This window comes from Cnephaeus nilssonii, assembly GCF_951640355.1.
Source record: "Cnephaeus nilssonii genome assembly, chromosome: 11".
Taxonomy (NCBI): Eukaryota; Metazoa; Chordata; class Mammalia; order Chiroptera; family Vespertilionidae; genus Cnephaeus; species Cnephaeus nilssonii.
Genome location: NC_137082.1, coordinates 93617767 through 93634158, shown reverse-complemented (window position 1 = coordinate 93634158; position 16392 = coordinate 93617767). Strand labels below are relative to the sequence as shown.

Sequence of the window (16392 nt, the reverse complement as noted above, 5' to 3'; positions counted from 1 at the left end):
AAAAATATGAATTATATTAATCCCCTGAATATAAACATAATTTGTGTCTCTCCATTTAAAGCGAGTTATATAAACTAGGCAGAGTCTCATCCTCACAGGGCTCTGTTTGTGCCATTTTTATGGCACTGAGCACTGTGCGTCCTCTTTATAGTTAATTGTCTTTGTCTTATAAACCCCGTGAGCCTCTAAGTGCTACGACGCAGATCCCTCTCATCCTCAGGCTCCCTCAGCGCTGGGACCTGGTGAGTGTCCAACAAATGCTTGGGACGAATTGACAGAAAAGCCACAAAGACATCTAACATCAAAGAATAAGAAAATGTGGTTTATACATGTGAGGTTGGGGGTGGGGAGGATGAGGGGAGGAGAAGAAACAGCCTAGACATTGAATTTACTATAAAAGGCTTTAAATCAACATTTTAAATATGTCAAAGAGCTAGAGAACACCATGCCTAAAGAACTAAAGGAAAATATGAGAGCCATGTCTTACCAAATAGAGAATATCAATTTAAAAATAAAAAATCATATAGAAGAATCAAATAGAAATTCTGGAGTTGAAAAGTACAATCACTGAAATGAAGGACTTGCTATAAGGGCTGCTGTAGACCGAACTGTCTCCCCTCCCGCTCCCGCCCCCCAATTCCTATGCTGAAGCCCTGGCCGCAGGGCTGCATTTGGAGTAAGGAAGTGAGTAAGGTTACATGAGGTCATAAGGGTGGGGCTCTGATCCAGGAGGATGACATGTGCCCTCTAGCATGTCCTTATAAGAGGACACAGCAGGAAGTTCACTCCCTGCCAGCACGGACACAGTGCGAAGTGGCCGTCTGCAAGCCAGGAAGAGCGTTCCTCACTGGCTGGCACCTTGACCTGGGATTTCCAGCCTCCAAACTGTGAGAAAATACATTCTGTTGTTTAAGCCGCCTCATCTCCGGTATTTTGTTATGGCGACCAGAGCTGACTAAGACAAGGGCTTAGCAACAGGTTTGAGCAGGCAGAAGAGAGAATCATCCAACTTGAAGAAGTTCAATTGAGATGATCTATCTGGGGAACAGGAAGAAAAGAAGGTGAGGCAAAACAAACAGAGTCTCAGAGATATTCAGAAAAAGTGTACCAACATGTGCACAATAGGCGTGCCAGAAGGAGAGCGGGGAGGGAGAGAGAAATAAAGGCTGAAAACTTCCCAAATTTGATGAAAATCATTAATCTACACACCCAAGCTCAATAAACTCCAAGTATGGTAAATGTAAGTAATCCACATACAGAAGCATCATAGTAAAGTTGCTGAGAGACAGACAGAGAATCTTGAAGGCAGCGTGAGAGAAGCATTGTGTCACATACATGGGGTCCTCAATAAAATTACAGCTGACTGTTCACCAGAAACCATGGAAATCGGACAACAATGGGATGAGACCTTCAAAGTGCAAAAGGTAACACACTGTCAACAAAGAATTGTATATCCAGCAAATGTACTTCAAAAATGAAGGAGAAATGAAGACATTCTATTATAATCAAAACTGAGAGGATTCATCAAATAGCCAACCCTCCTTATAAGAAATACCAAAGGGATTCCTTTAGACTGAAATGAAAGGACTCTAGACAATAACTTAAATAGAAAAGGCAGTGTAAATATATCTTTTGTTTATAACTCCTTCTATCTGCTTTAAATGACAGCTGCATCAAGCAATGATTATAAGTCTGTGTTAGTGAGCATACAATGTATAAAAATGTAAGTTATATGACCGTAGCACAAAGGAGCAGGGGAGGGAATGAAGCAAATGGAAGCCACGTGTTTGTATGTATTGAAATCAAGTTGGTATTTATGTAAATGTCTGGCATGGGCGATCCACAGAGGCAGCATGTAGCTTAGTGGGTGTCTGGGCCTGGAGGTGGGAACAGGCAGTAACTACAGTAGCCACGAGGGTGCTTTTGGAGGTGGAAGGAAATGCTCTAACATTACATTGTGGTAATGGTTGCTGCTTCTGTAAATTTGCTAAAAGTTTTATGAATAAAGTGAGGGAATATTATTGTATATAAATTATACCTCAAACTGCTAAAACAAATTAAAATTATGTAAGTATTATATTTATTTGTAACTAGAGGCCCAGTGCATGAATTCTTGCACAGGTGGGGACCGGCCAGCCCGCCCCGATCGGGGTGAGGAGAGCTGAATGGGGGCTGGGGGAAGGGGCCACAGGCGGTTGGCTGGCTGGCTGGCCCCACCCCCTGGTTAAACTCGATCGAACTCCCGGTTGAGGGGACAATTTGCATATTATTAGCCTTTTATTATATAGGATAATAATCACCATTTATTTAATGTTTACTGTGCACTGTGCTGAACACTTTATATACATCCTATCACTAATTCGCTTTCCTCCTCACGATGCTGCTGAGGGATTAGGGGTTGTTACTCTGCTCATTAGAAACGAGGAAACTCTTCAAAGGAACCAACCGACTCTAGAGGTTGAAAGTACAGGCTTTTGGGCACAGGACGCCTAACACCACTAGGTCATTAGGGATGCAGATCGGAACCAGGAGACACCCTCACGCTGACGAGGAAGGCTGTAAGAAATGTTTTTAATTAGACAGAACAGGAAAGAACAAGAGTGAGCAAGGATGTAGAGAAATTGCACGCCATTGGTGGGACAGTGCTGTTGCTGTGGAGAACAATTGAGGCTCCTCAGGAATTTAAAGAATAGAATCACAGATGATTCAGCAATCCCATTTCTGGACATACATCCACAAGACTTGGAAACAGAATTTTGAAGGCCTGTTTGCACACTCGTGTTCATCACAGCATGTGTCCCAGTGCCCCAGAGGCGAAGACAATGGAAAATCTAGCGACAGATGAATGGAGAAGAAAAAGTGGTGCATTCATAGAAATGTTGTCCCACCTTCAGAGGCAGGACACCCTGCCACAGGCTAGAATGTGAGCGAAACTGGAGGATATCATGCTAAGCAAGACAAGCAGTCACACAAACAAAACTGCATGATTCCTGCAGAGAGGTAGTTACAGTTCGTGAGCGCATCGAGACAGAAGGTGTGATGGTGGTCGCCAGGGGCGGGTGGGGAGGAGATGGGAGTCGTTTCTTAGGAGGCGTAGAGTTTCAGTCTTGCAAGAGGACAAAGGTCTAGCATCTGTCGTACAACAGTGCACGTAGGTTAACAGTATTGTAGCGTACAGTTACGGCTAACAGTTGTTCGCTGTAAGCGTCTGTAGACACAAGCGGCGGACCTTTTTTAATTAAACTCACAACATCATGGCCGTTAACTGGTTAAGGTGATAATTCTTATGTTGTATCTTTTTTATCGTAAAAGAATGACTGTGTGCGAAAGAGAAGGTTGTGCTCTCTGTCCCAGCTACTCACATGTAATGATCTGGGCTGCGTGCCTCGGTTTCCATGCCATCTTTCTCGGTGCTTGCACCAACAAAAGTGTATTTTATTTATTATTTTTTAAATATATTTTTATTGATTTCAGAGAGGAAGGGAGAGGGAGAGAGAAATAGAAACATCCATGATGAAAGAGAACCATGGATCGGCTGCCTCCTGCACACCCCCTACTGGGGATGGAGCCTGACCGGGAATCGAACCGTGACCTCCTGGGTCATAGGTTGATGCTCAACCACTGAGCCACGCTGGCTGGGCCAAAAGCACATTTTAAAGAAGCCTGACACTGGAAAAGTCCGTTTCACTGCATTGTTTCTGATCTCCTGCCTTCGTTTCCCCTTCGAGGTGGCGCCCCTCCTCCTGGGAGGAAGCAGGACATCTGACGCCTGAGTGCTGTCCCTGTTGGACCCTCCTGTCCGACTGCATCTTGTTTTCTGTTGTGTTGTTGACTCTGGGTGTCCGCCATCCAGGAGGTGAGCCTGCCTCTCTGTTTCCCTGCAGGGAAGCTTCCGGCACGCGGGGAGCGGAGCCCCGGTGACGCGGGCGGAGCTGATGACGGTGCTGTCGGGGCTGGAGGCTGTGCGCCTTCGCGGCCTGTACTTCAGCGAGACGCAGCGGCTCAGCCTGAGCGGGGTGGGGCTGGAGGAGGCCTCGGACACAGGAAGCGGGCGCCGCGCACACACCGTGGAGATGTGTGCCTGCCCCCCTGACTACACGGGTGACTCATGCCAGGTAGGAAATTCTCCTGTCCATGCAAGTGCCCCGGGCACTCCTGGCCACTGTCCAGCACCAGCTGGTCTGGGACGCCCGCTGCACGCACAGGTCTCGGAGGGGCTGTGGCTCCTGCCTTGCCTGGACCACCCTCAGGTGTTCAGTGTCTCAGAACCACAGGGGAGCTGAGGAGCCCCGTGGATCCGGGGTAACATCAGAGCTTCCCGGAGGCTGGAAGGAGCCCAGGCGCACCCCAGTGTCCGAGCTGCTGCGTCCCCGGTACTGACCCGGGTTCATGCTTTTCTCTAGCCCGGGCTCCCTCCCATCGCCACCCTGCAGAGCCATAGTCCAGGTACATCCCAGTCCTTCGAGGGCACATCACAGTCCCCTTACCCGCTCGCAGCAGGTCCTCGCTTGAGGCCCAGTCGACTGGTCTTGTCCTCACGTGATTAAAACATGCCCTCAGCCCAGCTGGTGTGGCCCAGTGGTTGAGCATCGACCTATGAACAGGAGGTCACGGTTTGATTCCCGGTCAGGGCATAGGCCCAGGTTGTGGGCTCCATCCCCAGTGTGGGGGCGTGCGGGAGGCAGCCAATCCATGATTCTCATCATTGATGTTTCTATCTCTCTTTCCTCCCTTCCTCTCTGAAATCAATAAAATAAAAACACTTTTTTTAAAAAAAATGTGCTCTAAAATGAGAGGATTCATACCACCTCAGGCTGTAAGTCTGCTCTCTTCCTGAGCGAGGGGAGGAATCTCAGTGGTTGGTACAGTTGCCAGGAAATAACTGTCCTGTGTGTCCCAGGACACCCTTCGTTTCAGCCCCTCGAGGGTGGACCGCCCCACAGGACCGGCACCTAAGAGTTCTTGTCACTTTTAATCTAAAGCGTATTGTCTGCACGTTTTCTGGGGCCTCCTGTCTCCTGCCATGTAGCCCACAGGGGCCCCCACTCCCCACCGTCCCTCTACCTCCTCTCCCGCTGCTGACTAAAATGCATCTCTCCAGGGCAGGAGTGGAGCCGGGATTAAGGCCCTCCCGCCCAGGGCGTGGCCTCCGTGACTCAGCCTGGGATTTACAGCTGCTCCTGGCCAGGGCCGCCTGCCCTCCCCCCGCACGCCCGCCTGTCTGAGGCCAGGTGGGTGGAAGGTGGTGCCCGCCCCGCCTGGCAGGGATTACAGAGCGGCTGCTCTGCGGAGCGGCTCCCCCAGGCTGACTCATGGGTGCAGGTACAGGTGGGGCCTCCGCCGCAGACAGCCCGCCTCACCTGAGTCAGGCGGGCCTGGCCCCGGCAGGAAGGGCTGGTATAAGAGGCAGGGCAGAGGCTGTGTGCAGCCAGCGGACGCCCAGGGACCAGGATGCCCCCGGCTGTGAGGTGGTCGGCCCGGAGGGCGGGGTGGCTGTGGATCTTCGGCGCGGCCCTGGGGCAGTGTCTGGGGTACAGTTCCCAGCAGCAAAGGGTGGCGTTTCCTCAGCCTCTTGGTCAAAGCAGCCAGCAAGCAAGTTTTGTGCAGTTCAAACCCAGCCAGGTAACGTCCCCTCCACGTTTTGGTGTGGGGCTGGGGAGGGATCCCAGCGGTGTGGCCTCTTAACTTCCTGAGGGTGAGAGTGAGTGAAGGGTGGGCTGGGTGGGGCCGGCGGCCTCCGGCTCCCCTGGGCTGGCGTGTTTACTGCAGGCCCAGCAGCCTGCTCTCCTGAGAAGTGCCAGGCAGCTGAGAGTGTGAATACCTGTGGGATGTTACCAGCTGTGAACCGCGCCCTTTGGAGAGTAACTTGAGCCTCAAGACAAAAGAGTCCGAAGCCCATAGCTTTCAAATTCTGCTGGGGAGAAAATGTCCCTTAACGGAGGCCTCAGTCAGCGAAGTCCGTGCTTTAAGAAGCTGGTGTAACACCCACCAGGCGGGCTCAGCGAGGGCATTGAGCTCGCACATTCGGTTTTCTCTCCACGTCCTGGGCGCTGCCCGGATCCTCACAGCGATGGTCCTATGGCTGCTGAATAGCCTTGGGAGCCTCCACTGTCCTTGGGCCGTGGGTGTTTATCGGAAAAGTTACCCTGAAAATGATCATTTAAGAAATGATGAGCTGCAAGCCCCTTTCCTGAAGCCACATCTCAGGACACTCACTGGCGTTGAGAACGTCTTCCCCGCAGTCGGAACCGCTGCACTGAGCTCTGTGTGAACTGGGATTTGTGTGCTCTGTGGAGGGGAAATGGTCACATTTCAGGGACTGACAGATGGTTTATCCGAGAGCCGCGTGCCCATAACTCGGGCAGAGGGCTTGTGATTCGAATGGAGAACAGATCAGGGTGGGTGACTTCACTCTAACGGGCCGCCTGCCCTCCCCCCACAGAGCCTCCGATCGAGGCTTGTACTTGCCGGGCGATGTTGTTGTGAACCAGCCTGCTGTACCTCTTTATTTGGATAATTTGTTCCCTATCGAACGTGATTGCTGTGTGTGAGGTGACGGGAGGGGATAATTACCAGGTCCTCGCCCCCACGAGCCGCGGTGACTGGCTTGCAGAGGCGACCAGACCCTCGTCGGCTGAATTTCGTCCAAACGAATCTCAGTCGTGCTTTCGGCTGAAGAACATTCCTTTCATACTTCGGTTCTCCGTGGGCAAGCCCGTTCACAGCGCAGCTGAAGGAATCTCGTTTCCTGCAGCGGCTGCTGGCCTAAGCTTGGTTCCTGGCAGCTGGAGGGGAAGTACATGGAAGTTGTGGTCGTGATCTTGTGCGCAATGTGGAGTCGCGGGTCATTTTGGAAGAAGCTCCCGGCAGCCACGGGCATGTCCCAGACCGAGCAGTGCAGGAGGCTCTCCCTCCGGCCGATCCCCGGGCCCTGCTTCCCCTCCTCCCCCCCGCACCCCCCCCCCCCCCGCCACGTCCCGCTGCCCCCACTGACCAGGAGAGACCTTTGTGGCCACGGACGGGACAGGATGGCCAGTCACGGCAAGGTGTCCCTTGTAGCTTCAGAGTCTGACAGACAGAGGGGCTGTTGGGAGGGGGTTGGACAAAAGACCTTTATCTTGAAAGATTCCATTTCCTGATGCTTCGAGGAGAGGGTGCCTCGGAGGCCGGGATAGGAGCGAGGGGTTGTGTTGGCTTTAGCCAGGCACCGGTTCTCTCTGCGAAGGAACGAAAGTGCCTGGAATTGGGTTTAAAGGCAGAAATCTAAGTAACGTTTAGTGGCTGGTGTAGGAATCGTTGCTTTTTATCGGGGGCATTCTTAGCTAGAATACTTCTTTAAAGTAGATGAGCTCATTAAAAAGGGTAATTCTTTCACCCGTGTGAAGAGGGATAGCTTGTGCTGCCCTGGAAAGAGACAGTACACGGGAGACGGAAATGGTCAGCGCTGTGGAACGGGAGCAGGGAGGAGGCTGCCTGAGCGGCTTTGCGCAGTCAGCCCCGATATCCCTGCGAGTTCTGTGTGGGAACCAGGCACGCTCCCCCCGGCTCCCCCTGCTGCTTGTAGCTCGTGACGGGCAGGGGCTCGAACCCACTGTCCTGCCCGGTTGTGTGGTCCCAGTGAAGACCCCTGACTCCCCTCCTCCCACACGGCCTCGCCCACCGGCCCAGATCCGTACTTGGAGAGGGAATGCTACCAAAGGACTTGAACTTGAAGGGATTTGCTTAGCATCCTCCCCACGAAGGTCTGAGGTCCTCCTCCCCTTTGCTCCGTCCTCCGCCCCAGCCCCTTGCCCTCGGAACAGCTGGCGTGAGAAGGAGAGGAAGCCGGTCCGCACCCACCCGCCAAGCTTCCCTTCTCGGGATTCCCCACCCCATCCCCCCTCGGGCACAAACACACACCCTCCCCCCTGGACGCCCGCCCCCCCCCCAGGGCCCGGGAACAAAACAGCCCCACAGACAAGAAAGCAGGGGACCGGCTGGTGCTGGAGTGAAATCCACACCCAGACCAAAGGGGAGGAGATTTAAGAAGCGAAGGCTTGACAGTCAGAACGGTCACGATCTTTGGATAATAATTTCCCTGTTTTGACTGAACACTTTGTTTGAAAAATAGGGCTGCAGCCCCGGATACTATCGGGACTACAAAGGCTTGCACACCGGGCGGTGTGTGCCCTGCAATTGCAACGGACACTCGACTCGGTGCCAGGACGGCTCTGGGACGTGCATCGTGAGTACATGGGCGCGGTGATGCTGCCAGCAGGTGGTCTGTCCTTACCCTCTCCCCCCCGACAGACCTGGGACATCCACTGTCACATCCTACACCCCAGCAGAGGGGCTGTGCACGTGCAGGAGGCCTGAGAGATGAGTCCGAAGGCCCTTACCCCTCAGCCTCCTCCACTTTAACTCGGGCCACCAGAGAGCACCCATCCGCACGGTCAATTTACACCTTAGCTCCTAAACCTCTGCTTCATTAGTGATTTTTTAAATATAGTTTTATTGATTTCAGAGAGAGGAAGGGAGAGGGAGGATTCGTGTGCATAACCCTCGGGCACAGACAGTAGGGTGGTGAGGGCTTGGGGCAGGGTAGGCTAGAAGGGGTCAATGGGGAGAAGGGGACATCTGTAATACGCTAACAATAAGACTGAAAAAGAAAAAGAAACATCAATGATGAGAAGAAATCATTGGTCAGCTGCCGCCTGCACGCCCCACACTGGGGATCAAGCCTGCACCCAGGCACATGCCCTGACCTGGAATCGAACCGTGACCTCCTGGTTCATAGGTCAACGCTCAACCACTGAGCCACGCCGGCCAGGCCATTAAATGATATGAATGGGAGGGTCCTGGACTTAACTCTCACGAGGACCTCATAAATCGGAGTCTCCCCGGGGGCTCCTGTTTTGTTGGAGGGCGTGTGGTGGCCGGCAGAGGAGAGCAGCGCAGGAAGGAGTCCGGGGAGAAGGAGATGTAAGTCAGCACAGCCCTCCAGGGCGGACGGGAGTGGGAGCAGGGGGACACGGGCGAGCGGTCTCTGCCGTCCGGGGCTCATCCACCGGAAAACAGTCTCTGGAATATTTTAGAAAGTTCTCCCGCAGACAGTAGATTCTCAGGGACCTTTTCCTGTGTCTTTTTATTCTGCTGACTTCTTCTCTTCAACGGAGTTCCTCTCCCTGGGAACCGAGCCCCCACCACCCCAGTTAGGAGAGTAGACAGTTCCAGGGAGGGAGAGAGAGAGAGAACCCGCAGGACAGAGCCCCCGAGGCTGTGCGGTGTGGAGAGGCGTTGTCTGGCAGGGATCTCCTTCCCGCTGGGGGTGCAACTCGAGTGTTTCAGCCGCGTGAGCTCCCGGCCGGTCTGAGCCGAGTCACCGAGTCCCTGGACGGCTTCCCCTGCAGGGCGGGGCAGGGCGGGGCGGTAAGGAGCTGGAGAGAACTGGCGAGGACTTCCACTTTGGGCTCAAAAAAATAAAGACGTTGGAAAAGACCCCTTCCCAGCTCCTGTCTAACCGTTTATGTGGCTGGTGTGTTGTGTGTGACACGGGTAGGTGCCTTCGTGGAGTGTAAGGGTTTATCTTGTCCCTGAATCGTTGGGAGATGTTGAGGCTGCTTCATAAAAGCCGCCGAAGCAAAGGGAGTTTTCTCCGTCGTCCCTTCACCTGGTGAGAGGGTCACTAGTGAGAGGCGTCATTCACACGTTTAACCAAACAGGACCTCCCTTCCAGCCCCCTCTCTTTGTGGCCCTGCCTGCACGTGTCCCTAATGCCGGTGCGGCCTCAGAGGCGACTCACTCAGGAAACGCTGCCAGAGCATTCACTCCTGTGGGCGGGGCCGAGCTCAGTGCTAAGGTTAAAGCCCTGACATAACCCCCACTCTCACGGCTTGCTGTCTAGTGCAGAATGTGTGGGCGCACACACACACAATCACATGTATACACACATGCACACATGTATACGCACTCTCACATGTGCACACTCACACGTACACCCCCACATGCATGTGCACACACACACGCACACGCACCCACACACAGATAAAATTAGCGTCATGCTTCTTTGAGACATTGGAGCTACAGAGTGCTTTCGCCAGACAGCGATGCCCCTTTTTGTTGTTTTAACAAATGTCGTGTGTTAGAAACTTCCTTCCCTGTTATTGCTCTTCAGTAAATCTTTTCGAGTTATGAAGCCAAAGCAAGTACATTTTCCTAGAAGCCTTTCTAAGGGGCAGAGGGGAGGCATTTATGTTCACTGAGGCCCTATTATACTTACCCCTCTAATGTACTTTTACTTTTTTAATATCTATTTTTATTGATTTCAGAGAGGAAGGGAGAGGGGGGGAGAGAGATAGAAGCATCAATGATGAGAGAGAATCATGGATCCGCTGCCTCCTGCATACCCCACCCTGGGGATCAAGCCTGCAACCCGGGCACGTGCCCTGACTGGGAATTGAACCCTGACCTCCTGGTTCATAGGTCAATAATGCTCAACCACTGAGCCACGCCAGTTGGGCAGCTCTATTGTATTTTAGAAATCCTCCCAGCAAGCAGGGAAAGTAGGTATTATTCTAGTCCCACACAGTGGGGCTGCACATTTTAAGAGAATTGGAGTTGTATGTAAATCACACCGCAGTAAAGGTGATTTGTGGAACGCGCTGAGGCTCAGGAAGGGACGGAACTTGGTCGAGATCCCACAGCTACGCAGTGGGCCTGGACCAGCCGGACTTCCCACCTCACCCCAGCACCAACAGTGACAGGACAGACGGGAACGCTGAGGTTAGCGCCAGTGCCAGCACCCTGCGGAGACCGAGGGCGGGTTACGTCGTGAGCGAGGAGGGTGGCGTGTCTCCACAGCCTGTGTGATCAATCGGCTGCGCTTAACTGTGCTGTTTGTCTGTCCCCAGAACTGCCAGCACCACACGGCCGGCGAGCACTGCGAGCGCTGCCAGGACGGTTACTACGGCAACGCCATCCAGGGGCCCTGCAGCGCCTGCCCGTGCCCGCACACCAACAGGTACCGGGCGCTTTCCATCGTCCACAGGGACAGGCGTGCTGGGGGGGAGGGGGACGTGGTGCTGCTTGGGGGGATGGAAAGGTTCTGCCATTGAGTGTGGTGATGGCGGCACAGTCCTGTGGTGACACTGACAGCCAGGAATGGTATGTTGACCTGGGCCCCTGGTCGGCAAACCGCGGCTCGCGAGCCACATGCGGCTCTTTGGCCCCTTGAGTTTTTAGCAAAGGCCAGCTTAGGAGTACCCTAATTAAGTTAATAACAATGTACCTACCTATATAGTTTAAGTTTTAAACATTTGGCTCTCAAAAGAAATTTCAATCGATGTACTGTTGATATTTGGCTCGGTTGACTAATGAGTTTGCCGACCACTGACCTGGGCCACTGCGTGCTCGGTGAAGTCTCTCAATAAAGCAGTCGAGTAAAAAAAGAACAAACAAAACGTGCAAAACAGAAAACAAAACAACGTCTCTGCGAGCGTACACTCAGGGTTTTTCCTTTTCCTCTCTCCTTCCGCTGTTTGTTCAGCGACTGACACGTATTTATTTATTTACTTACTAGAGGCCCAGTGCACGAATTCCTGCACGGGTGGGGTCCCTCCACCTGGCCGGCGATCAGGCGGCTGGCTGCGGGGAGGGACTGCGGGAAGTTGGCTGGCCTTGGGAGGTTGGCTGTGGGAGTGCACTGACCACCAGGGGGCAGCTCCTGCGTTGAGCGTCTGCCCCCTGGTGGTCAGTGCGCATCATAGCTACCGGCTAGTTGTCCAGTGGTAACAGTCGCTTAGGCTTTTATATATATAAATATTTTTATTGATTTCAGAGAGGAAGGGAGAGGGAGAGAGAGAAAAACATCAATGATGAGAGAAAATCATTGATCAGCTGCCTCCTGCACGCCTCCTCCTGGGGATTGAGCCCACAACCTGGGCCTGTGCCCTTGACCAGAATGGAACCTGGGACCCTTCAGTCCACAGGCTGACGCTCTATCCACGGAGCCACACTGTGGGGCTGCACAGTATTTCTTGAGCACCCAGTACTTTGTCTAGGTGCTGGGGGACCTGTAGTCAAGGAGACCCACATAGCGCTCTCACGCAGCTGTACCTGGAGAAGGTGCAGGGGGGAGTTGTCGCACTCGGTAAACACGCACAAATGAGTGAGAGGTGCGTTCGGACGGGCTTATGCAGCTGGTGCGAGGGTGCGGCTGGTGGTGCGCGCAGGCCTTCAGAGGGGGCTAGGAGGGTTTCTGGAGTCGGTGGGCAGGGACCAGTGAGTGCTGAGCTGGAGTAGCCACGACCGTATCTTAGCAACTCGGGTCCCAGGCAGGGAAGCCACAGGACCATCTGACCCTCAGCGTGGTGTGCTCTGGGCTGTCACTCGGATCTGCTGTGGCCCAGGGGTTATGTAGGCAGAAAGCCGCTGGGCGCCCGGTCACGTTCTTGCTCATGGTGCATGTCCACTGTGGGTCCATGGAAAACTAGCACAGTTACTAAGAGAAGCAATAAAATCAGGAAGAGCCCACCTCTGGGGCTCAGGGTTTGAGCGTCGACCTATGAACCAGGAGGTCATGGTTCAATTCCTGGTCAGGGCACCTGCCCAGGTTGCAGGTTCGATCTCCAGTGTGGGCCGTGCAGGAGGCAGCCAACCAATGATTCTCTCTCATCATTTTAAAAAACTTTCAAAAACTTTATTTTTTAAATATATTGTTTATTGTTGATAGGATTACAGATGTCTCCCATTTCCCCCCCTTTTTTATCCACTTCCTCCCAGCCCCTACCCCCACCCCAGGTCCTCACCACCCCATTGCCGTACCGTGGGCTCTGCCTGTGAGTGTGTGAGTTGTTGGGTTTATCTCTTCTTGTCCCCCCACCCCACAGGGAGGTGTGTCAGTCCTTCCATGCCTCCCTGCTTCGGGTCTTATTTCTCTCATCTTCTCTCTTCTCTCTCGCTCCCTTCCTCTCTGAAATCAGTAGAAATATTTTTAATTAAAAGTAGGTCAGGAAGGTACGGAGAAAGGGCAGCAGGACCCGGCCCTGGGACAGCGTGGACCCCGGGCTGAGGGTACCCGCCGAGTAGCAGGGAGCCGGCCCGTCTTCACCCCAGAGAAGCCGCTGGCCCCGGTGCCTTTCCTGTGGGAAGGCTCCCCGCATGGCTGGCTGTGGCCTGCGTGCTCCGTGAGCCTGCCCGGGCCTGCCACTGAGCAGCAGGGAGATCCGTCCCCTCCCCCCGCCCCTCCCCCCCCCCCCCCCCCCCCCGGCTCCGCCCAGACGTGTTGGAGCAGAGGCTGGAGGGGTGGAGGCAGCGGGTTCCCGGGCGATGGAGGAAGCTTTCATCTTCCGCGATGTAGAGTGCATCGCTCATCAGGCTGCGCTCCTGCAGCGGGAGGCACACGCAGTCCTCAGCTGCCGACGGCCCGGCTTATCCAATCTCCTTCCAGCAGGATCGGTGCCGCTGCGGATTTCTGACTGCCCCTTGGAGCTGTGGCTCTCTCACTGCCCTGCCAAGAGAGGTTCCCAAAGAAGATTTTTTTGTTATTGCTAGAGGCCCGATGCACAAAATTCGCGCAAGGGGCTCGGCCCTCATAGCCAAGGCTTCATCCGGAAGGTCATCTGGAAGGAAGTCCAAAGGTCGTTTGGCTATCCGGTCTAATTAGCATATTACTCTTTTATTATTATAGATTATTTTTTTACCAGCAAATGGAGTCATTTCCCTCAGATTTACACAGCGGAATGTTCAAAGCACAGACAGTCATTTCACAAGGGGTTTTTTCATGATCTTTTCACTTTTTTTTTTTAAGCTTTTCAGCTCGGCCGGCGTGGCTCAGTGGTTGAATGTTGACCTATGAACCAGGAGGTCATGGTTCAATTCCCGGTCAGGGCAAAGGCCAGGGTTGGGGGCTCCATCCCCAGTGGGGGGCGTGCAGGAGGCAGCTGATCAGTGATTCTCTCTCATCACTGATGTTTCTCTCACCTCCTCTTCTTTCCTCTCAGAAATCAAGAAAATAGATACACATTTTACTACACACACACACACACACACACACACACACACACACACACGCACGCACCTCTACATCCCACAGCCCTAGCTTCTCAAATGTCCGCCAGTTTAGAGCTAAAAGAAGGGAAATCAGAATTCCAAGGGGCCCCACCTCCTGCCTCGGTGCCCTGGGCCCCGGGCGGCCCCTTCACCGCTTTCTCCCAGAAGGCCGTGTGCTGATGTGGAAGAACTAGAATGCACACGGAGAAGTTTTCCTAAAGAACCAGAATCTGTGTTCTTTCTGCCCAGACTTGTCTGATGCCTGCCTCGTTATTTCTGGGAAAATGCTGTTGTAATCGTCTCGGCTACAGTGAGCTGCTCTGCTCGTCTTGGGAGAAGGAATTCAGGCCAAAAACAGCAAAACAAACACCTTTGGTCCCTATTCACCGAAATGTGCCTGATGGCGGCTGAACTAATCCCTCATTATCTCTGCACGACTCCGTGGGAGACACGTTCTTCAGCAAAGCAGCAGCCCCTTGGTCCCCGTGTCGCTGCACGCAAGGCGGCTCCTTGTGGTCAAAAATAATGATTTCCAAGCCCATCGATGCCGTTCTCACCGGCCTTTGTTCTGTCTCCTTCAAGCTTCGCCACGGGCTGCGTTGTGACGGGGAGCAGCGTACAGTGTTCCTGCAAACCCGGCTACGCGGGAGCACAGTGCGAAAGGTGGGTGCTGCCTCTGCCCCCCCCAGCCTGCAGGAGGGGGGGACCTGCAGGTGGGGGGCCCCTACAGGTGGGGGGCCCTGCAGGCACCTGGCTGTGGGCGGAGCTCTGCCCAGTCCCAGCTCAGAGCTGGGTGGGGCTGTGGTTTCCCTGAGGTTGGAAAAAGGTCTTGGGAAAAATACAAGACGCTCACTTAGCACATCATTAACTTCCTTCCCTCTCCTGTGTGTACAGGGTTCAGAAACGTGAGCATTAGGTCCAGTATGCCATAGGCCTGTGTGCTCCCTCACATGCACCCCTATACCCTCCTTCCCCCTGCACACCCCTACACACTCCTTCCCTCCATGTTCCCAAAGACCTCTTCCCCTCCACATCCCAGCATCCTCCTCCCATACACATCCCTACATCCCCCCACCTCCATCTAAGTTCATCCCTACACTTCTGCCCCTCCATGTGCACACCCTACCCCACACACATCCCTACTTGCCTGTACACACACACAAGCTCTACATACTCCAACATGCACACACATCCCCACAGCCCTAGACACTCCTACACACACATGCACACACACATGCACACGCTCCTCTACATCCCCACAGCCCTAGACACTCCTACACACACATGCACACACACATGCACACGCTCCTCTACATCCCCACAGCCCTAGACACTCCTACATACACATGCACACACACATGCACATGCTCCTCTACATCCCCACAGCCCTAGACACTCCTACACACACACACGCACACACACACACACACACACCTCTACATCCCCACACAGTACCTTAGGGTTAGCTACTACACACAGGGCACGGCCGAGTACTGTGAGGGCAGCAGAAGGCACTTACAAGCTGGCTGGGAAGAGAGCACACACGTATTTGGAAAAGTAACCGTGTAACAACCGCATCATACTGACACGGTGCTTTTAACTTTAAAATGACTTTACCTTAAAATCAATACATATTTATTATAAAAGTGATGTGATGCGGGTGAGCAGGGACTGAGGAGGCCCACCACACCCTCCCTGGCCCTGACCACACGCGGCGTCTGGCAGTCCTCCTCATGTCCATCCTCCCTCAGAAAACCATGGAGAAGAGCCGTTGTCTGTGCTCACAGCCTTTCTGCAGACACAGGCTTTCTTGAAAGCAGTCGTAGATCCCCTTTTCCTTCGGTTTTGACTTGTTTTCTCACCTAATAGTATGTTAGCAGTACCTTCCCGTGTCAGCGAGGACTCAGTGGGTAATACCTTCCCGTGTCAGTGAGAACTCAATGGTAATACCTTCCCGTGTCAGCGAGGACTCAGTGGTAATACCTTCCCGTGTCAGTGAGGACTCAGTGGTAATACCTTCCCGTGTCAGCGAGGACTCACTGGTAATACCTTCCCGTGTCAGCGAGGACTCAGTGGTAATACCTTCCCGTGTCAGCGAGGACTCAGTGGTAATACCTTCCCGTGTCAGCGAGTACTCACTGGTAATACCTTCCCGTGTCAGCGAGGACTCAGTGGTAATACCTTCCCGTGTCAGCGAGGACTCAGTGGTAATACCTTCCCGTGTCAGCGAGGACTCAGTGGTAATACCTTCCCGTGTCAGCGAGGACTCAGTGGTAATACCTTCCCGTGTCAGCGAGGACTCACTGGTAATACCTTCCCGTGTCAGCGAGGACTCAGTGGTAATACCTTCCCGTGTCAGTGAGA

General features: G+C 53.6%; 1 protein-coding gene across 3 annotated transcripts in view; it reads left to right on the top strand.

Annotated features, from left to right (window-relative positions):
- LAMA3 (laminin subunit alpha 3) overlaps nucleotides 1-16392 on the top strand; it is a 142242-nt gene that overhangs the window by 83807 nt on the left and 42043 nt on the right. For 2 of the 3 annotated variants that reach the window (XM_079784239.1, XM_079784240.1), the window contains 4 exons: nucleotides 3885-4115; nucleotides 8111-8224; nucleotides 10890-10999; nucleotides 14611-14691. In XM_079784239.1, the coding sequence (XP_079640365.1) occupies nucleotides 3885-4115; nucleotides 8111-8224; nucleotides 10890-10999; nucleotides 14611-14691 (536 nt within the window). Of the gene's footprint in view, nucleotides 1-3884; nucleotides 4116-5275; nucleotides 5623-8110; nucleotides 8225-10889; nucleotides 11000-14610; nucleotides 14692-16392 lie in introns of those variants that run through there. The other variant, XM_079784241.1, reaches the window with a different exon arrangement.